This window comes from Mercurialis annua, linkage group LG7, assembly GCF_937616625.2.
Source record: "Mercurialis annua linkage group LG7, ddMerAnnu1.2, whole genome shotgun sequence".
Lineage (NCBI taxonomy): Eukaryota > Viridiplantae > Streptophyta > Magnoliopsida > Malpighiales > Euphorbiaceae > Mercurialis > Mercurialis annua.
This window is the reverse complement of record NC_065576.1, coordinates 13,213,709-13,237,510: the sequence shown is the minus strand read 5'-3', so window position 1 is coordinate 13,237,510 and position 23,802 is coordinate 13,213,709. Positions and strand designations below refer to the sequence as shown.

The window sequence follows — 23,802 nt, the reverse complement described above, 5'->3', positions numbered from 1 at the left end:
TGTTTATATGCTTTATATTATTATTTTCTTGAGATGCGATGTTATATTTTTGTATTAATACTGTTAGTAACTTGCAAGCTCACTCAGTATTTCCCAAAATACTGACCCCCTCACAGTGTTTCCTTTCAGGTGTTCGGAGTCGGATCAGACAGACCATCTCCTTTGTGTCGGCAGCCTTTTGGCTTACACAAAGTGCAAGTTTTTATAGAGCTGCAGTAGTCAGTAGGTGTCAGTATAAGATTTATGATTTGATTTCGAACGGTATTTGAAAAGTAAACTCTGATATAATTTATAAATAAGTTGTTTATAAAGATGACGTTTTATCCGTTTGAATTTTGTACCAATTGCCTTGAGAGGAATTGGTTATGATTATGACTAGAAACAGGGCGGTGCTGGATATGAGATATCGCTCGGTAAGACCCTGGTTTCTAAGAATTGTGCTGCGAACATTTTCAGGAAAGGAATGCGATATTTTGATATTTGATTTATATTATTCAAGAAAGATTTCTGAAAACGTATTATATATAATAAGATATTTTATTCGCGAAAAATTTATAATGGTTTTAGGCTTGCTACGGGTTCCGGAGCTACCACTCCCGTTCCCTAGCGCCGGTCGCGGCTCAGTAATTTGGGTCGTGACAATTGTGGTATCAGAGCAGTTGGTCCAGTTACCTCTGCTAATATGAGTTTTGTCAGTTAAGTGACCTAGGAACTACTGCAGCTATAGAGTTGAGTTCTGTCTGATCCAAGTGGTTTGCATTGTCGTTTTGTGATAAGTATGATTTATTGGTATGTGAAGTGCTTGTTTGTTTGTTGTGACATACGTATATGAGATACACGCGCATATTTTGTTTTCGATAAGGTATGCATACGTGATATGCATATTTAGATGGAACCTCGAGGAGATGAAATTCTACGATGAGGCAGTTCATCTTTTGGCTTGTCTAGGCAAAATACTATCGAAATGATCGATTGAAACGCTAGGAGGGAATAGCGAAGAAGTATAAAGTTACAGAAGTTGAAGAACTTTCCAGATACAGAGTTTTAAGGTCTAGACAGCTTACAAAACTTAAACTTTATAACTTTTTAATGTGTTTTGTTTAAACGATTTTGAAAGCATAATTGTGCCTAGACCCGATATAGAAATGTGTGATTGCCACGACATTGATAGAAATGCATCACTACATACATAATTAATAAAGAGAATGATAAATGAAGACATGCATTAATAGTACATGCATCATATGCATTATGCTCAGACGAAAAGGTGAGTTGTGGCAACTCTTTGGGGGATGAGAGACGTCATCACCCTAGTGCACAATTTTGCTAAGATTTGAATGAAATTTTGATTTAAATTTCGAAACGAGATGTTTTATGTGAAAGAGTTCTTAAGAAGTTTTGTTTTTTATGTAAGTATACCTAGACCAGAACTCTGTGACGGAAGTGAAGTGCTCGCGAGCAAGCTGCAATCAAGACCACGAGAAGGTCGAATACGTATAATTGCGAGAATATAGAAGTTATGCTTCTAGGATATGAACTTAGCCTTGATTAAACAGACTAATATACGATTAGAATAGTAAATATGTTCGGATAGTAAAACATATCCGATTAACAATGTATAGAACATGTATGATATGTTTTGATACTTATGATGTTTGATTAAGTCCATGTGAGTGGAATGCTCGCAAGACTTAAGATGCGATACGTAATCAAGAAAATCTAGGGGACACTGATTTTCTTGAATCCGGTCAATATAGATGCTTATAGTTACGATAGTAATATGCGTGTAACATATACAACGTGAGTATATGTTTTGATAATTTGCTAAGTCTACGATGAGTTAGAATACTAAGAAGACTTGCAATAAGAGATGTGATCATAGAAGGCTTAAAGAAAGGAGACGTCCCTAGAGTCCAACGTACGTGGACATCGATTAGACGTGAAGATTAGTAAGGGTTGTATTTTAAGGAATTTATCAGTATTCCTTTATATAATCGCAATACTAGGAATGAAGAACTGCGCGAACGCGTGTTGTTGCACAACAAGTATATGAGGCGCGAGAAGGAGATTGAGGTGACAGAGGCGAATGCAACCTAGTCCAATTGGCCTGCAAAGGCCAGAAATGCGATGAAGGTCAGTGGGAACCTAACAAGATAAAGTGGGAATATACAGGCATCAGAAGTGCCGCAGTAACCCAACGTCATTATAAATCAGTTAGCTGTAAAAGCAACTGATGTAAGGAATTATATACCAATGATAGGACGATGAATATAAAGACAGTATTGACGTGAAGAAAGGAACACCTATAGAGGCTGATAATGGTATACATAAGTTAAGGCTAAAGGAATTTGATGGATTAAGCGGTAATGCTAAATCCACTAGGAAGGTAAAGTAAGATACTCGTACACATCGAGCGGATAAAGGACAAAAAGTATTGTCTATCAAGATGTCGATGGAAAGTTGAACCCATGAATAGTTATGACGAACAATTAAAGCAATGAAAGGTACAAATGTAATGGATGCTTGTGAAGTGCTAAGCCTTAGACTTCAAGTTAGATCAAATAAAGAGTGATGTAATCAATATAGGAGATTGATTATGATCCTTAAAGGATTGAGATGTGTTAGATACGATCAAACTTATTTGATATATTTCCAGAAGAAGATCCTAGGAAAGAGGACTTCAGGGAAAAAGAATTATTAGATGAGTCCGATGTCGAGGAATATCGGAGTGACCATTGCTAGTTCAGTGTACGGAATTATCGCAATCTGAGGAAGGATGCAGAGATAGCTCGTGGTCAGGCACAAGTGGCTCTGAATCAGGTTAAGAGGCAAATGTGATCCTTATCACAAGGAATGCTATCAGTGGGACTGTATTCCACTGACTTTCTGCGTATGGTCGAGGGAATGTCAAAGGTACAGGACGTGTATGATAAATTATAAGGATACAAAATTAGATTATGGATAATAAGAAATCAGTTAAGGTAATTAGAGTTAAGACAAGTACGGATAACCTGCGTATAACGCAAGGAACTCGATAAGAATAATCGAGGAAAAGGAAAGAGAAAAGTCATGTGGAGAATTGACAAGGAGCTTAAAGAAATGGAACTCTATGTAGTCGCGTATAAATAGAAACAAAGAAGGATAAAGAGGATAGAGACATATGATCGAAATCACTGACAGTTAAGATGTCAGTAAGGGTACAATAGGACGATAAGTAAGTAATGGAGAATGTACTACGTCGATAATTCAGGTAAAAGAATTGCGACCCGTTATTTAATTGATAACTGACGTTCAGAGTGCCGAAACAAGAAATATCAGGAATACGAGATGCGATAGAAGTGATACCCGCATATGATCGGCTTTACAGACGGCCATGATAATATATATACGATTGAGAACGCACTACATCGAGAGATTCAGATGAAGAAGGCCACAACCCTCAATTAATGATTGATGTTGTGGATACTAAAGGCAAGTAATACACGATGTATAAGATACGCTGAAGAGGAAAGTAAGGAATGTAAGGGAAGATAATCAAGAAACACGATAAGAGCGTGAATAGACAATGCAAGAAGAATACCATAGGATTATAGCGTCTAGACTATTAATCTTATTGGTTAACAAAGGACAAGAAGTCAAAGAAAGTTACGGAGAAGTACGTCTGCTGTATGAACAAAAGTAGGAATAACAAGTGAAGTAACAAGATCATGGATAGTAATGAGAAGTAAGCTTAACGCTACATGATAGTAAAAGGAAATGATTTGGAAGCTAAGAGCCAATTAAGATTAAGAACTGAAGGAAGGAATAGATAAGAAAGAGTTAAATTATGATGAATAAAAAGATCAAATATGGAGCAAGTAACGATGTCATCAGAGGACATTCAGATGTAAGCATATAAATAGAAGAAGATTAAGATCCTCATTTAAGGATTATAAGCAAAGAAAGCTTACCAAAACATTGGTCACACGCTGTCTTATTAAAATAAGAATTCAGCGACAATATGACGATCCTATCTAGCTGAAAACCAGATTGATGAAACAGATTGATGTAATGTAAGAAGAGACAAGGAGTTTCAAAGAATAGTACGTCATGCTTAAGAAAAAGAAAATAGATCAGTGGATATGCAAGCGAATAGAGAAATATATGAAATATTAAGATACAAGAAGAAGGTTAAGTAAGCTTTACAAGGAAAGTAAACAAAGACCTTATAAGGATACGTCTTATTACTAAAGAATTCACCTCATGGATAACCATGATTAATGACGATAACAAAGAATCTTCATACGAGAAGTAAAGTGACGAGACAAAAAGAGAATAGTGGATAATGGGATAAAAATCCCAACATAATGACAAATAAGAATCAGACCGTGATGACGGCCATATGGAAGAGACTACAAAAGTAAAGAATTAAGAACGGTGAATCGTAGATACATATGAATACGACTAATGTTGTCATAAAAGGGAGATGTTGAATGACAAAGATTATCGTCTTTAGTAATAAGACGTCATTAAGACGAACTGCCATTGGATTGCAGTAAGGAACTAAAAGTTCAAAGAGATGAAATCAAAAGTGAAGTTGCCAGTGATAACTGACATCAAAGTGCAAGAAGTACAGAAATTGAAATGACAATTCCTTGCGCTGACCAGCATTAAAAGACGAACACGGTATTCCTACTATGAATACAATTCTAGATGTAAAAAGGGATTAAAGTAAGTAAGAAGGGTATATGAAAATTCGAGAGCGAATTTTTATAAGGGGGGAAGAATGTAATGCCCCAAAATATTTAAGTATTTAATTGGACCACGTGTCCAGTATTGCATCGCCGGAGTAGCGATATCGGAAGGATTTCCGAGAAATTAAGATAAGTATAAAATTTTAGCAGGACGAATTTGAAAAAGATTATTGCGAGGAATTTAATATTATATTCTAATTCTAAAGTTGGAATTGGAATTAGAAAAGAAAAATGTCAAGAAAGTCGCAAAATAAAGTACAGGGACTAAAATAGTAATTTAACCATATAAGACCCGAAGGGATATTATTTCACAAAAGCTCGCAAAATATTTTATAGTATATGTGGTACAAGTTTCGGGTCAATCAGAGACCTTTTGAAATTTGGACGCGGATGCGTTTGGGCTAAATTGCAACTTTTGAGAAGTTTAAGGGCTAAAGTGTAAATTAGCCAATTAAGCCTCGAGAATAGCAATTAATGGATTATTGACGGAAAATAATAATTTTGGGTTAGTATTATTTATTTGAATATAAATAATACATAAGTAATTAAGTTAAAAGGATAATTTAACCATTGGGTTAATTAGAAAGTTAAAAGGAAAATTGGTTTAAGTTAAAGAAATGAAGGATCAAAATGGACAATTAGCCAATTATATATATATGAATTGGTAAGGAATCAGATGATTCCAGATGAAAAGGGAAGGAGCAGAAGGAAATGGCGATCGATACGTTCCGCCGCCGTTTCGCCGTTTCTCGCTCAAATCGCGAGTTCTTTATATCGATTCGTTCAGAATTCGATTCTCTATCATCGCTAAGCTTCAATCGAGGTAAGCTTGACGTTTTTATTATGAGAATTGATAAATAAGGGTTATTTCGTTTTAACGAGTTAAACGAATCGTAATCGCGTTTCTATTGGCGTTTTTGATGATATTTAAAGTGGTTATTAATGGAAATCATGTTAGAATCAACTTTGGACGTTTAAGCACGTCGGAATTGGCCCGGGGAATGAACCCCGGGGCTGCACAACGGCAGTACACGTTCGTGTAGCATATTTCTGGGCCCTGACGCGACACAGAAACTCGATTTCAAACAATTTCAAGTCGTGTAATCAATCGTGATTCGATTGAATATCAAAACGTAAACTAGGACGTTTAAAAGAGAAGTGTGATTAAGAGATTATCAAAGTTAAGAATCGTATTTGAAATACGATTATGTTAACCTAAGTTTATAACTTAGGGTTTTGATACTAAGTCAACGTTTATGAATTAAACATACAGATTATTCGGATAAGTAACTGACTTATTGACGAGCTACTAGACGGACGAGCTACAATAATTAATGGATCAAACGATGCATGGGGCTCGTGTTCATGGGATCTTTATGATGTTATTATTTGGATAGCGGTCACGGTGAGTGGCAAATTTACTTTCGCGTATTATTAGTATAAAAGTTACTTTCATATAGATATATATGTATATTGTTTATACGCATCGCATTACATATGATTGATTGAGATGTTATATGTTTTATTAAAATTTATATACAAGAACTAGTATGCGATCCGAAGAAACTAGCTACCTATTGGGTGTCAATAGGCTGTGTGATCACCAGTATTGAGTCAGTCTAGTATGTTTGCAATTGAGAAATGTCGTGACACAGCTTGGAGCTGATGATGATTATGAAATTTACGATTGGGTTTTTCATACGAGTGAGTACTCGGCTACGGTGTAGTCTGGAGTCCCCGTATCTAGTGGTTGGGCCACCAGCGAGTTGGACTCGCGATTGATATTTACGATTGAGTTGATTGATATATGATTATCCGAGAGATGTGTCGTCTGCTAGGATATTAGTTTCGTACGGATCAAATACCTGTTTATATGCTTTATATTATTATTTTCTTGAGATGCGATGTTATATTTTTGTATTAATACTGTTAGTAACTTGCAAGCTCACTCAGTATTTCCCAAAATACTGACCCCCTCACAGTGTTTCCTTTCAGGTGTTCGGAGTCGGATCAGACAGACCATCTCCTTTGTGTCGGCAGCCTTTTGGCTTACACAAAGTGCAAGTTTTTATAGAGCTGCAGTAGTCAGTAGGTGTCAGTATAAGATTTATGATTTGATTTCGAACGGTATTTGAAAAGTAAACTCTGATATAATTTATAAATAAGTTGTTTATAAAGATGACGTTTTATCCGTTTGAATTTTGTACCAATTGCCTTGAGAGGAATTGGTTATGATTATGACTAGAAACAGGGCGGTGCTGGATATGAGATATCGCTCGGTAAGACCCTGGTTTCTAAGAATTGTGCTGCGAACATTTTCAGGAAAGGAATGCGATATTTTGATATTTGATTTATATTACTCAAGAAAGATTTCTGAAAACGTATTATATATAATAAGATATTTTATTCGCGAAAAATTTATAATGGTTTTAGGCTTGCTACGGGTTCCGGAGCTACCACTCCCGTTCCCTAGCGCCGGTCGCGGCTCAGTAATTTGGGTCGTGACAACTGCAATCTCCTTTATTGCCGGGCGGTTACCATCATTCCTGTTATTTTCCAAATCATGAGACTCCAAAACATGGAATCTGGATCCTTGTTGGATATTTTCCTTACCGACTTTAGATTGATAATTATCTCTGGGATTTACCGAAACAGACTTTGACTTACCCTTTTTACCAACAATCATCCAAGGACCAAAATTAGGGCTAGGTAAAGGTTCCTTATGCCCTAAAGTTGGTGGTTATTCCCTCACCACCGATGGTCCAGCTTCCTTTGTGGCTAAAGGTTTTTCAGCGATGATCTCAGGACAATAATCTTTCGTATGACCGAATTTCCCACAAGAAAAACAAATGCGGGGGAGGCACTCGTATTCCACCAACTGTGTTTTGCCATCAAGCATAAACTGAGAAATAAGAGGTTTATTCAAATCGAGAACAACTGCAATACGGGCAAATTTCCCTCTCTCGGCAGATTCCGTGCAGTAGTCGATTTTAATAACCTCGCCGATAACTTGGCCAATATATCGAAGGACTTTTGTGTTATAGTACTAAATAGGCATTCCAGGAAGCCTAATCCAAGCATGGATGGATTGAATTTCGTCATTTGTACAATCAAAACTAGGGTTCCAGGCTTGAACAGAGAGGTAATGCCCAAGCATGACCCAAGGACCCCCAGTAACAACTGTCTCGACATCATGTCTGCTTCTGAATTTAACAAGATAGAACCCACACTCCAAATCAATAACATCAAAACCTTGGGTAAAATTCCATAAGGAATCCAACCTATTACATAGATTTTTATATCCAATGGGACGCCCTAAAAGTTTCACCACCGCTGTAGTAAACCAAGGTTTAGCAAGTTCATCCTGCACTCTAGGCGAGAAGGAGATAGCAGGGATAACTCCATTTCTGTCTAAGGTAACATCATCTTCAAACATGGCGAAATCTTCTTCGTCTCCCGCCATTAACTCTTCACGCTCTCTTGCCTCTTTAAGTACCGAGTCTTTAAAGGACATCCCACTGATAGGAGTTTCATCAGGTTTATCACTACGAAACTTGGCTTTTTTTGTAGATCTATCTTCATCAGGGGGTTCGCGTCCATCCTTCAGCAGGGTTGAAGGAGAAGACGAGTTCCCATGGCCATTTGGGTTTTCAGAGCACTCCATTCCCTACTTAATTTTTGAATGAATCTGAGCGAATTATCTTTTTCATTTGACACTGTTGTAAATAAATCTTGTATCCATTTTAAAAGTTGGATTTCATCATGCAACTAGAAAATTTAATGCAAAACAAATTTATTAGTGGAAAAATTATACACACAATCGTTGCGCTATATTATTCGTATAACTACTCAATAGCGTGTTAACCATATAGAAAATTGAATGATAAAAATGCACAAGGAACCATGTAATGAGGCATCAATAGCGTGTTAACCATATCGCAAATATTAATTTACTTGCTATAAAAATGACATAATACCGCCATTATATGAGATAAATACTCTTTTATTCATACAAAAAGTTAATAGTTTCCATTTCTTATTTGTTTCAATTATTTTGCATTTTACAATTGGTTTCAGCCAAAAACAATCAACCCAAACATTACAACTATTTAATAAAATCTGATAATTTAAAAAAATGGCCAAAAAAAAAAAGTTACCAAGCTTCACAAGCGACTAGATCTGGACTCACCCATGGCTCTAGCCATATCCCTCAGCAAAAACTTCTTGATCTTACCAGTAGATGTTTTAGGCAATTCTTCCTTAAACACAACAACTGTCTTAGGAACCATGTAATGAGGCATCTTAGCCTTACAATACTCAATAATCTCCTTCTCCACCGTTTTCTGATCACACAAACCCTTATTTTTACTCTTCTTCAATGTCACAAATGCACAAGGACTCTCACCCCAAAACTCATCCGGTCTAGCCACAACAGCCGCTTCTTCAATATCTGGATAACTATACAGCACAGACTCAACCTCCACACTGCTTATATTCTCTCCGCCACTGATTATCACATCTTTAGATCGATCTTTAATCTCTAAGTAACCATCTGCATGCATTACACCCACGTCCCCTGTGTAAAACCAACCATTCTCTTTCATTTGTTTTGCGGTAGCCTCTGGATTCTTCAGATAACCTAGCATGATACACCCGCCGCGTAAAACGATCTCCCCCAGCGATAATCCGTCTCGTTTTACGCTCTTTCCGGTTTCCGAATCGATTACATCCACCTCTGTCATCGCTACCGTTCTTACTCCTTGTCTTGCTTTTAGTCTCGCTCTTTCTGTCACCGGGAAATGGTTCCACTTTTGTTTCCATGCACACGACGTTACACTCCCACCGGTTTCTGTCATTCCGTAACCATGAGTTATTATGAAACCTAAAGACTCCGTCCGAGAGAGTACCGCCGCCGGCGGTGGAGCTCCGGCGGTAAGGATGTGGACTGGCTTTTCCAGAGTGGTAGATACAGTATTTGATAGCATGTTAAGCACGACCGGGGCAGCACACATGTGCGTTACATTATGTTTCTTAATCAAGCTATAAATAATTGACCCATCAAATTTTCTAAGACAAATATTGACCCCACCTACTACAGCCATGCCCCACGGGTAGTTCCACCCATTGGAGTGAAACATGGGTAAGGTCCATAAAAATACAGGTTGACTCGGTACAAACCAATCAACAAGACAATTAAGGGCTGTGATGAATGAGCCTCTGTGACAATGAACTACACCTTTAGGAGAAGAAGTCGTACCTGAAGTGTAGTTTAACACAATTGGGTCCCATTCACTAGTTGGTCGGATCCATTTGAAGCTAGGATCACCCTTCATCACCAAACCCTCGTAACTATCAACGAATCGACGATCACCACATGTCGATGAAGCGTTGACTTTGAAAGAATCGTTGACTTCTTGATCATAATCATCATCTTCAATAAGAACAAGAATTGGAGATTTAGCTTCCGGTGGAAGTAGAGAGATGGCTTCAAGAGCTAAAGATTTACTCATGATATCAACAAACACAAGCTTTGATTCGCCATGTTGGAGGAGAATCGAGACGGTACGAGCATCGAGCCGGATGTTGATGGTGTTGAGGATTGCACCGGACATGGGAACTGCAAAATGGAGCTCGTACATGGCGGGGATGTTGGGGGCGAGGACGGAGACGACGTGTCGTGTTTTGATGCCGAGAGAGGTGAGAGAGGAGGCGAGTTGAAGACAGCGACGGTAGGTTTGTGACCATGTGTAAGTAGTTTTGTTGTAGATGATCGATGGGCAATCATCGTAAATGATTGCTGCTCGTTCTAGGAAAGTGAGTGGTGTGAGAGGAGATGAGTTAGGCTGTGTTGGTTTGAGTTCATTCATTGTGCAGAGATTGGTAGATGATGAATAAGTCAATAAATGTTGGGAAGATGAAATGAAGCTAATGGTTGAGTGTTTAAAGGCCTAATTACTTAAAAACCACTCACTTTGTAACTTTTTTTCATTTATACCACGATCTAGGAAAATTTTCAATTGTACCCTATTTTCGATTTTTATGTTTCGTTTGTACCCCAAGAGTAATTTTTTTGATAATTTAATTAATTTAAAGATGAAAATATTAAAAACAAGATATATAAATGATTAACATTAACGTTTTATTAGAATATAGGTTAAAAATGAAGGATTAATTTAAACTTTTTTTCAAAAGAAAATAGGTCAATTCAACTCATTAGGATAGAGATGAAACATAAAAATCAAAAATAGGGTACAATTGAAAATTTTCCTAGGTCATGGTATAAATGAAAAAAAGTTACAAGATGAGTGGTTTTTAAGTAATTAAGCCGTGTTTAAATGATTGCAATTAATAAGCAGGAGTTTTTTTTTTATTTTTTAATAACAAGAAGAAGGATTTTGGTTGTCTTTAAATAATATTTTGGTTCAACATGTAAATTTATTATCTAAGCTGTGTGTATTTTAGGCGACAGTTTAATTTTTAAATGCAGTTTATCTATCTATCTATCTATCTATCTATAACTATTTTATATGTGGGAGGGGGGGACAGGCAAAATTACGATAATAGACTTCATTAAGGGTATAATTTATATTTAAAAAAACAAAACTAATGAAAAGTTAATTTACATAATAATAATAGAAAAAGATAAGCATTCAGTTTAATTTACACATTAGGGTGGGGATTTTCGCACTCCCCTTGTTGATAACAGCACTCCAGTTTTGGTTATAATTAATTTTATGACAATTTTGCCCATTATTGCACTGATCACGTTTTAATTACCACGCCTTTTGTTTTCCCATGAACTATATAATTTATTTTAAAAAATATATCTGCTATTTTGAATTCATAATAAAACAAAATTTGAGCACTATAAAATTGAGTTAACCAAACTCAAGCTATTATGTAAATAAAAGTATAAATTCAATCATTTTAATCTAATGATGACAAATAATTATTTATTAGAATATGTAAATTCAGTATCTTTTAAATATTTAAATTTAAGTATGATAGATAATTAATATACATAGTTATCCTTAACATTAGATATCTATGGTAATTAAATTTTATATATTTTTTATGTCTCTCTCTATTATAATTAAAACAAATAAATTTAATTAATTTTTTGAAATATTAATTAGCGCATTTTAAATACCAGTGCATGTAATTTTTTAAAAATTATATATGGACAATTTTCTTTTGAAATGGTTATACTGCAATTCACTTCTATAAATTTAATTTAAAAAATAATTAGTTTAAAATAATTTATTATTCAATGAAATTTAAAAATATAAATTTACTTTACAATGCAGAAATTGTAAATCGATTGAAAGAAAATAAAAAATAATTGGTAAAAAGAAAATATGAATTGAATATAATTTTCTTTTCAAATTTTGCAATGTATTCAAATAATATTATTGATTAAGTGATTTTTTATATAAATAATTAGATAACTAATTCTAAATGGTTAAGGTTATAGTTGTCATTTTATATTGAAAAAATTAAATGTGGAGTGTGGTTATAAATGAGAGGAGTGTAAAAATCGCTACCCTACACATTATTGCCGTATGTAAACACTAATTTAACAAGGAAATAGAAGATGGAATTTAAGTCAAACTCTAAAGCTATTGAAATATCAACTAGGACTAATAATTAATATAATAATTTCTTAATCGATAATTCAAATGTTCATTGCCCTACAACCCTACAATAAAAGCAGAAATAGATATGAGTATTTAACAAAATTATTCTACTGAAGTATTTTAAATATAAGCTTACATATTTGATAGTACTTATAGCTAGCAAAAATCAACGGATACCTGTCCAAGTGACATCATTAATTTAGTTTAATTTATATTTAAGTTAAATAATACAAAAAAATTAAACTTAAATATAATTTAAAAAAATATAAATTTATTTTATTTAATAACTTTTATATATAACGGGTCATATAAATATCGTTTAAGTACTATAATTGAATTCATATAGAATATACATTTAGTGTATTTTAATTGACATCATGTTGTTAAATATTACATTTAGTAATTTAGTTATTATTTAAAATTTATACTAGATAATATAAAAATCACTCGCTTGATATAATTTAAATTTAAATAAAATTTAAATTTTAATTATTTATTATAAACAAATATGTCATATTTAATAATTTAATATATGTAATGGGATATATAAATACCACTCACTCACATGTTATAATTATTTATGAAAAATTAATATTATTAACGAGATTTCAATTTCTAATAGGAATCAAGAAAAATTAATATTATTAATAAGACTTCAATTTCTAATAGGAATCAATTTTAAATAGATTTGTCTTTATAATTAAATAACGGGTTACATTACTAACTTACTAATGTATATTTATAAATTTATTATATACATTATATATGTCAATTTATATATAATCGAATAAGAATTTAATTTCAACAATTTCAACAAGAAAAAAAAATTGTAAGTTCAAATAAGAATTTAATTTCAATAAGTAAGCATAACTTTAAATTATTATTGGCACATAAAAGACTCCATAATTGAATGTAAATGTTAAATTATATAAATTTAGTGTATTTTACGAATTTTTCCATAATTATCTATAAACTCTTATATTAAATTTAGAATAATTTTAATTTAGACAAACAATATTTTTATAATAATTTTTATGAACAAAAACTTTTAATTTATTAATTATAATGTATATAACGGGTCATTAAAAATATAAGTCACGTGCTATAATTTTCTTTTTAATAAAAAATATATATTTTATTTTAAACTTAAGTAATATATCTAATAATTTAATTAGTATTTAATATATAAAACGGGTCATGTAAATATCACTCACGTGCGTAGCACGTGACGAAATGCTAATAACTATCTTATATGTGGGAAGGGGGGGACAGGCAAAATTACAATATTAGTCTTCAATAATTAAAAAAATTACTAAGTTAAATACAAGTCTAATTCTAATAAAAAAACAAACTCTTAATAAATAACTAACTAAAATTTAATAAAAGTTTAATTGTAATAGGAGATTATAATTTGAATACTATCTTATATATGGGAAAAGAGGGGGCAGGCAAAATTACAATATTAGTCTTTAATAATTAAAAAAATTACTAAATTAAATATAAGTCTAATTCTAATAAAAAAAACAAATCTTAATAAATAACTAACTAAAATTTAATAAAAGTTTAATTGTAATAGGAGATTATAATTTGAATGAGAGTTTCACTTGAATAAGGAATAAGAGTTCAATTGTAATTAGAATTTAAGAAGAAAAATTATAGAGATTAAACGGCATTTAGATTCTTTTTAATGAAGTATATATTAAGTTCATGATTAGGTTAGATAAATAGTGGGCATATTTATACAATTTCGGATGAGATAATGTTGTACTGTAGATTAAAGTTAAACCGTCAGTTTTTGTTTAGTACTATATTATATTTTAGACTTAAATAGCAATTTGCCCCTTTAACTTGCAAGTAATGGGCAATTAACACATAAATAAATTTTGTTGGCAAATCAGTATACGAACTTGGTGATTATGGGCAATTAGCCCATTTTTAAAATTTTACTCACAAGTTAGGAGGGCAAATTGCCAATTTAAGGGACAATTAACTTACAAATTTAGGGAGCAAATTGTCAAAATGGGACAAATTTCCCATAATCACCAAATTCGTGTATTGATTTACAAACAAAATTAATTTATATGTTAATTGCTCATTGCTTGCAAGTTGAGGGGGGCATATTGTCACTTAAATTTTATATTTTAGACAAATGTTCATTTATCCATATATATCAACTACAGTATATTAATAATATAATATGGTGCCTTTTCTACTGTATGTCTGTAAGATGTTAATCTAAAGCGAGAGTTACAATTCATCATTAATCAAACCTATGAGCAGTAATTTGAATTTCAATAATAAATCATTTATTCAAAATTGAACTATTATTATTATTTAATAAATTAATCAATATTCGAATATATTTAATAATTTAAATAATATATATATATATATATATATAACGGGTCATATAAATTTCACTATGTACTATAATTTCAATAAAAATAATATATAATAATTTAATAAAATCTAAATAATTATTATTTAATTAATAGGTAATATATAAAGCGGGTCATATTAAAATCACTCATCGATTATAATTTTAATTTGAATAAAAAAATTATATTAATTCATTGTAGATTAAACTATTAAATAATTTAATTAATATTTAATACACACAACGGGTCATGTAAATGTCGCTCACGTGCGTAGCACGTGGCGAAACGCTAGTGATAACTATACTATAAGTGTGAAGGGGGGGGACATGCAAAATTACAATATTAGCCTTTAATAATTAAAATAATTACGAAATTAAATATAAATTTAAATCCTAATAAAAGATGAAATTGTGTTGAAGTCTAATTCTAATAAAGACAAAGTGTTTAGTTTTAATAAATATTTCGTCAAACAAATTCAATTAAGATGAAATTTTTACTAATAATAGGATTCTTACAATAGCAAAGCTAATAGAATTGTTATCAAAAGAAAACAGTAAAAGCTAATAAAGTTACTATGAAAGTAAATTGCTATAAACACAAAAAATAAAAGTTAATATGTGAAAAGGGTTTAATTATCCACAAGCGGTTAAGGACTTGAGATAATATATAATATTAGCATTTGTTCAGCAATGAATTAGGATAAAAAGTTGCTCACATATGTTAAAAATATGTTTGATAAATAATTCTATTCAAAAGTTATGTTAAGTTTTCAAAATTCGTGGTATAAAAAATTATTATAATTATAAATAGAAAAGAGGAATTTTGATTAATTTGAATTTTAATCTTTATACAGAGAATTAATATCAATTAACTTGTGTTAATTTATTATATACAATTATTTATGATAATTTATTGTCAACTAAAGTATTATATTTTGTATTTATATAACGGGTCATATAAAATCACTCACACTCTACGATTTAAATTAAAAAGAATAATAACTTATAATAGTTTATTAAAAAATAAAAAAATAAATATTATAATTTATTTAATATTTAATAAATATAACGGGTCATGTAGATGCTGCTCACGTGCGTAGCACGTGGCGAAACGCTAGTCTATCTATCTATCTATAACTATCTTATATGTGGGAAGGGGGGGGGGGGGACAATCAAAATTACGATAATAGGTTTCATTAAGGGTATAATTTCAATAAAATAATATAATTAAAATATAAGAACTTTAATTTAAATAAAAAAAATAAGAAGTTAAGTGTAAATACAATTTTAATAAACTAAATCCACTGCAAAGTACTTAATAAGAGTAAAAAATGAACAAAGGAATACGAATCAATTAGTTAGTGTAGGTTGATTAAAAGTCTAAATTTAAAGTGAGAAAACTAAAGTGGTAAAAGTAAAATAATAGAGTTGCAATAATCCAGTTTACGTCAAAGGCAACTACAACTCACCCAATTGGTTTTTATCTCACTTTCTAACATTGGTCATTGAATTTTATAATATGGACTATATTTGTTTGTTAGAAATTATTAATGGCAGCAAATTATTTCATAGTTTATCGCATATTTATTTTACGAAATATTACTGCTCCCAACCATGCGAATGTGCAACCAAGGGTGCAAGTGTTGGCCGTGAACTCTACACTAATAATGAGCCTTTTTTTTATCATCAAAAATTACTAATTGATTTATTTCATATCGATTGTTACTTTAAATACAAAGTATTTTTGGTTACTTAATTATTTAATTAATATTAGATACATATAACAGGTCATTTATATGTATGACGGTAGAGTTTAATTTTAAAAAGGAGATATGAAAAAAATTATAAATATTTTATAAATTGATTTACGAATTAGTAATTATATAGAGAATTTCTAATCAAACACAATTAACTCATAGTAAATACAAGTATATTCCTAATCAAACACAACTAAACAATTTAACGCATATGTGGGGAAATAGGTAAAATTACAGTAAGAGGTTTCATTAAGGGTATAATTCGTAATTCAAAAGATAAAAAAAGTAAAATTTTAATTTAAATAATATTATATAATATAAATATAAAGTTTGATCATATTGAATATTATGATTATCGGTTCGTATGATAAGAAGCTATTAACATATTGAGTCCTATTTTTTAGCTAATGAAGTTGGCTACTTGAATTGAAAGTCATACAAATATTAAAATACTGGGATTCTTGATTTACTATTAGATAGAGTTATAATAAAATAACTCAAATAATTACTAATTTAAGAGTTAATGTCAAAAAAAAATCACCAACTTTACACGTTTTTTCATTTTAATCACGTAGTTTTATTTTCTCATTTTCATGTATAAATTACCACTTTTTCTTAAATTCATGCACGGTGTTGAGGTGTCACGGCTCCATCGGTGTAGTTTGCTGAGGTGGTTGTCATTTTACACCAACAAATGAGTGACATCTCAGCATCGTATATGAATTTGAGAAAAGGTGGTAGTTCGTGCATGAAAATGAAAAAATTTAAACTATGTGATTAAAATGAGAAAACGTGTAAAGTTTGTGATTTTTTTTACATTAACTCTTAAATTAATAATACATATACATAATGGATCATACAAATATCACTTACGGGTCACAGAACTATAATTCACGTGCTATGATTTTAAATTAAATAAAAAGTAATTTTTAATAGTTTATTAAAAATTAAATGATAGTATTTAATATATACAACGGGTCATGTAAATGTCGCTCACGTGTGTAGCACGTGGCGAAACGCTAGTAACAACTCTATATGTGGGAAGGGGGGGACAATCAAAATTACTAAAATAGCCTTCATAAATTATAAATATTAAACGTATATTTTAAAAGTGCAGGAAATTTACGTGGTCTTATTATATTAGGATTCCAATTCTAATATATAACATACAATTAATATATGAGTCTAACTCTAATTTGATTTCAATAAATAATAGGATAGGCGAGGCAGCTGTTGCAGCTTCTTTGGTTTTCTTTCAGTCAAAAATATGAATCTTAACACATAGGGTGGTAGCAATAACATAGAGTTCTTAAGGATGTATTTAAATATGAAGTTTTTAACTTTCATCTTGTGGGCGATAAAAGAAAAGTTTTCATCTTGTGACTAAAGGTGAAAAATATTTACTTCAACTAAATTTTACTTGCCGACTAAAGTCCGTGTTTTTGGTTTGGTTTAGGATTAATATCGATTTCCGTAGTCTAAAATAATTTTGGTTGGGATTATAATCTGAAATTTCAAGATTTTACTTGCTTTTATGAATGTTTGTTTGTTTATTATGACAAGAACATAAAACAATATTTCTATTCTGTTTAATATTCACAAAAAGCAAAGGAGCATTAATTTAAGGAGGTTCCAGAAGTCAAAAAAATTTAATAGAAGAGGTTCAGACTTTTGGCAGGCATCATCGACGCTTTTCAGGCTTTAAAACATAATGTAATGTATTTGACGGTGTTAAGACAGTTCAAGCACAAGACCTTGAAAACATAGCAGCAATAAGAAGTATTGAAGTTACAATTTAGAATTAAGAAGTATTAAAGGAGGATTAAAAGGTTATCTTATTAACTTTTATTAATGGAAAGAAAAGACATGCAATAATAATCAGGATTGCAAAGAGAAAATGAATCTAAAGCTATCTATATTGTGTTAAACATAATAACCTATTCATAAAAAAAAAACCTAAAACAATGTTAGTTAATAGTCATAAATTTATATTAGGATTAATTTCAAAATAAACTAATAAATTTTAATATTATAAGTTTAGCAAAATTTATTTAAAACTTAGATATTATATTTAATAATTTAATTAATATTATATACACAACGGATCATGTAAACATAGCTCTAATAAAAAAAATAGTATCTACACAATTGTTTAAATAATGTTGTAAATTTACGTTAACCCGTAATTGGTTAAGGATTTAAGATTGAAAAGAAATCTAATCCTAATAAAAAACACAAATTAAAGAAGTGTTCAATTCAATACAAATTTCGTCAAAAAAAAATCAATTATGGTAGATGAAAATTTTACTATGTTAAATTATTCAAACAACTTATTCTAAAAGAATAATATGAAGTTTAATTTCAATAGAACTCTTCTTAAATAATAATTAACTAATATTTCATAATAATTAAATTTTTTCAATATAATTTATAATTTACTAATATTTCTAATTTTAATCCTAATCCATAAGATATTAACTAATTCAATTAAAATACCAAATCTTAAATAATAAGACTCCAACGAAAGCACATAATAAGAATACACAATTAAAATTAAATTACTACTAGATAATTTTCATTAAATTGATTTAAAATTAAAATTATTTTCGCTCAAAACACTTTAATTAGTACTCAATTAAATCACGGGTCATATGAAATCGCTCACGTGCGTAGCGCGTGGCGAAAAACTAGTAACTATCTTATATGTGGGAAGGGGGGGGGGGGATAGGCAAAATTACGATAGTAGGTTTCATTAAGGGTATAATTAATATTAAAAAATAAAATTAATAGAAGTTTAAATATACAAGATTTAATTATAATAGAAGTTTAATTGTAATAGGAGATTTTAAAAAAACAAAGTCTAATGGTATCATAGTTAGATTAGGATTGCTGTTTTATTTTGCTAATGAAATCATAATAGTTAGGATTGCTGCTTTTTCCCGCTCAAAAACAAGTTGTAATTTAGTATGTACATCATAAGAATTCAAACATTTTAAGCTAATTTCAGTTTATGGTTCCTTATTCACTACATATAAATATTCAAAGTAGGCATATAAACCATTAAAAGAAAGTTAATTTCACTGGCAAACGAAATTAAAGTTTTTGTGGTTAAAAAATCTAATTGGCCATTGAAAAATAAATAGATTGCACTTAAATATTATTTGCGTGTTATAATTTAATTTTAAATAAAAAAACTATAATAATTTATTACAAAATGAAATAATTATATAATAACGGGTCATTTAAATAAGGCGAATGTCGCAAAAAGGCAAACCTTTCACAAAAGTCATGACCTTTAAATTTTATCGATTTTGGCCAAAAATTGATTATTTTATTTCACAAAAGTTCTGACCTTTCAATTTTATCGATTTTGGCCAAAAATTGATTATTTGGTTTCACAAAAGTCCCGACCTTTCAATATATGTGCATGCCATGAAGGCGCCGCATAGACAAATTGAAATCAAATTGAGAGTTGGCCACAATTGAAACCAAATAATCTCGTTTTAGCCAAAATCGACAAAATTGAAAGGTCAGGACTTTTGTGAAATTTTCATGAAAGGTTTGGCCTTTTTACGACATTTGGCCTTTAAATAATCCTAACATATTACAATTTTAACTTAAACAAAAAAATTAAAATGTTTAATTTAAATAATTACAATAAGAATAATTAACTAAAAATTTAACTTAAATAGGAAAAACAAATTTAATTAATTAAGAATAAAATCTATTTAAAGTAGATGTTAAGTATAACTCTAACAATAAAAGATTGTTTTGATTAATTGCATTGAGTTACAGTCAAATTAACATTTGTTAAGCAATGAATTTAGATAATTGGTTGCACGCCTTTTTTATTATTATTATTGTAGATAAAAAAAACAACATATATTTATAATATAGGGTTAATTCTATATAATATCACTACTTTTACATTTTTTTTATTTTAATCACGTCTTTTAAAAAGTGTCAAATAAAATCACCACCTTTCATTTTTTTGCAAATCTATCATCGATGAGTAAAATTCGATGTCTTTTTCTTTCCAAATAAATATTTTAATTTGACTAATGTCCTATTAACACACAAAATATATTTCTCTTACTATTTTCTTGTTGATTCCGGTTGTTAAGATAACAAAAATACACCACACATTCGTGATAGATTTGCAAAAAATGAAAGGTGGTGATTTTATTTGCCATTTTTTAAAGGATATAATTAAAATAAAAAAACACGTAAAGGTGGTGATTTTATATAAAATTAACCCTATAATATATAGATATCTAATATCAAGTTGATAAACACAAATGTACAAATAAAGCACCTTATTCAATGTCAAACGCTCTTAGAATCTAAAAAAACCAAACATATTAGCAACCCTCTGAATGTTCAATTTCATGCTATTTAAATAATTTTCAAAATTAACTTCATAATAAAATAAGTGATTTTTCTTTAATAACATACATTTTTTAAAATAACGACATATTATTAAAAAAAATTTAATTTTGTATTGATAGTTTAATCATATTTTATGAAAAAATTGAAATTTTATCTTTAATAAATTTAATAATAGTTACTATATTATATTTAATTACATAATATATATATATCACTTACATATATATCACTTGCATGTGTAAAATGAACGGATTTAATTTTAATAAAAAAATATGAATAAATTTATAAATATAATATAAACAGAAAATAATATTAAAAAAATTAAATAACAAATAATAATTAAAAAAATTCATCTAATAATTTAATTATTATTTTTGTAAGTTATATAACGGGTCATATGAATGTCGCTCACGTGCGTAGCACGTGGCGAAACGCTAGTACTATATATAAAAGCACGGATGGGGGGGGACAGACAAATTTACAGAATAATCCTTTTCAGTTTACTACTAAATAAAGGTTTTATAGTCATTAACTAATTAGTTATTTAATTATTACTATTATAATTAAAGTCCTAATTAGAATAGGTAGCTAAATTATCTCCAATTTAGTTTTTAGTATGTAAAAATAACTAAATTGTCTCCAAATTAGTAGGAATACCTATTTTTTAGTTTGATTAAACTATAAAATTAAAAATACTGTATTTGATCAATATTATATTAGTTAAATTTCTATCTTATTATTTTTAAAGATGTTATTAATAAAATTAAATTAATTATTTAATTATGGTTATTATAAAACCAAAAAAAGAATAAATTCAGTATGGAAAAAAATTTAATAACCGAATATATTATATTTACTTTTATAAAAATTCTTAACTAATTTAATATTAATTATAAATAAAAATTAATATAATTATAATAATTTACTAATATGTTCATTGACGAGTTACGTTACGAGCCACGTGCATAGCACGTAATGCAAAACTAGTATTAGTAGAATAGGGGTCTCGCGACAGATTAATTTTTAAATGCGGTTTACAGTCGATCCTATGATAGTTAATACACATGGTGGATTAAAAATTTATTGATTAACCTACGAGATGTATCTCAAATGTTATAAGCGCTGGACAGCAAACTGTCAAGGTCGTGGGTTCAATTCCTCCCACAAGTGCTCCCCCTCTCCCAATTATCAATTTTTTTTTATTAATTATTAGAATTATTAATTTATTAAATTTGTATATAAAAAAAAAAGATATAAAAGATATTTTAAAGCATCTACATTAATTGATGGAGTCTGCCTTCTGAACTGGTTAATGAGACCTGCAAAACAGGGTAGAAGCTAACCGGACGGTGGTTGTCCGATTAACTCTCCGATGCTAAAGTCAGTTTAGAGCTTTGAGCAGCGTTTTGAGTATATAAATGTAGTCGTGATTTTAGGCATACCTCATGCTCCTTTTATAGTAGATGAATATACCTTGTAGAGTCATAGTAGGTAAGTGAATCCTACTTTGTAGGGATCGGACTACTTTGTAGAGATTCACCCTGATTTGTCGTGATCTACCTTATTCAAACATGAGTCCTATTTAGGAACGTCTTCCTAAATAGTCTCGTCTTCCTAAAATAGAGCTTATCTTTCCATGTTTGGAGATTGTGTCCAAATAGGAAGATACTTCTAGATATGGCAATCTACCCGAATCCCGGATTAATGCGCTTTGGGCGGATCCTATGAGATTCGGTCTTCATCGGTATGTTGGCGAATCTCAAGGGATTCAGCGCCTTCTTCATATGTTCGGGTCTTTATTGGGAGTCCGGTATCACCTGAGAATGGATCTCCTGTGACTCGGCTCCATTGTAACTATTGTAGGATTCGGTATCCATCATTAGCCCCCCGCAAGTGAGCTGAAGTGATTGGTTTTCATGCCTTAGTAGATTTTAACTCTTTTGGAGCTGAGTCTTTTTATATTTTGGGCGAGTCGCTTCATATTATAGGCGAGTCTTTTCATATATTGGCGAGTTGCTTTTCTTCTCCAGTAAGATTCTCTTTATTGCCACGTGTTGCTTATCAGCAAGGGGTCGCTTCTGGATGAAGAACAAGTGTCTTCATGCGCCATTTGTCATTCATCCATCTTGATTTTAGGGTTTCGTCTCTTTAACTTCTTTGCCTTGGATTATATAAGTGTTCATTTCCCTCTTTTTCCTTTACTTTTGCTTTCATTTTCCTCTGCAACTGTTCTATCATATCTCAGCAAATTCTCAGCAAAGTTTGGTTGAATTTCCTTTCTACCTTCAAGATTCCTCGTTTTCGAGTTGCTACTTATCTTTCCTTTGATCCGGCATATTTGATTGCAAGGTATTTGCCTTTCCATTAGTTTTATTTCCTGTTTTCGAGTTTCTGGATTTCTTTGCAATTCTTGCTCCTTGTTCTTTCTGTTCTTCGTTTTTTTCTTCTCTTTGATCTTTTAAAATCTTAATTTTACTATTATTCCTTATTTCCCCCATTTTAAATTTTAAAATGTCAGAAGTGACTGAGGGGGCGAAAGGTGCTCGTGATGAACTAGAGTATGGTAATGACTGGCCAATACTTACGACGAAAGGGAGAATTTGTCCAGCAGTTAAGACGAGTGATAGTTAACCGTTCATCATGAAGATAATAAAGCGACTTAAGACATATAAAATGACGGTTTGCGTTGGGATGAAGTTGAGACAGAGCAATACCCTAGGATTCGAGGAAGCGGAGTAACAGAGAGTCCAACGGGAAACGAAGACCGGCCAATGTTCCTCAAAGATAAACGACTGACTAGGAGAAGTACGAACATTCGCAAATTGGACATCCCCTGGAAAAAAACAAAAGAAAGTCAGGAGAAATGCGATAGGTCTCTAGTAGAGAAAATAACGATTTCTGATTTGCGA

At 30.8% G+C, this 23,802-nt stretch overlaps 1 protein-coding gene across 1 annotated transcript; it reads right to left on the bottom strand.

Annotated features, from left to right (window-relative positions):
- Nucleotides 1-8,691: 8,691 nt before the first annotated feature.
- On the bottom strand, nucleotides 8,692-10,856 carry LOC126654570 (2-methylpropanoate--CoA ligase CCL4-like). Its single transcript, XM_050348478.2, has one exon. The coding sequence runs from the start codon at nucleotides 10,598-10,600 to the stop codon at nucleotides 8,897-8,899; it is 1,704 nt and encodes a 567-aa protein (XP_050204435.1). The 5' UTR covers nucleotides 10,601-10,856; the 3' UTR covers nucleotides 8,692-8,896.
- Nucleotides 10,857-23,802: the final 12,946 nt, after the last annotated feature.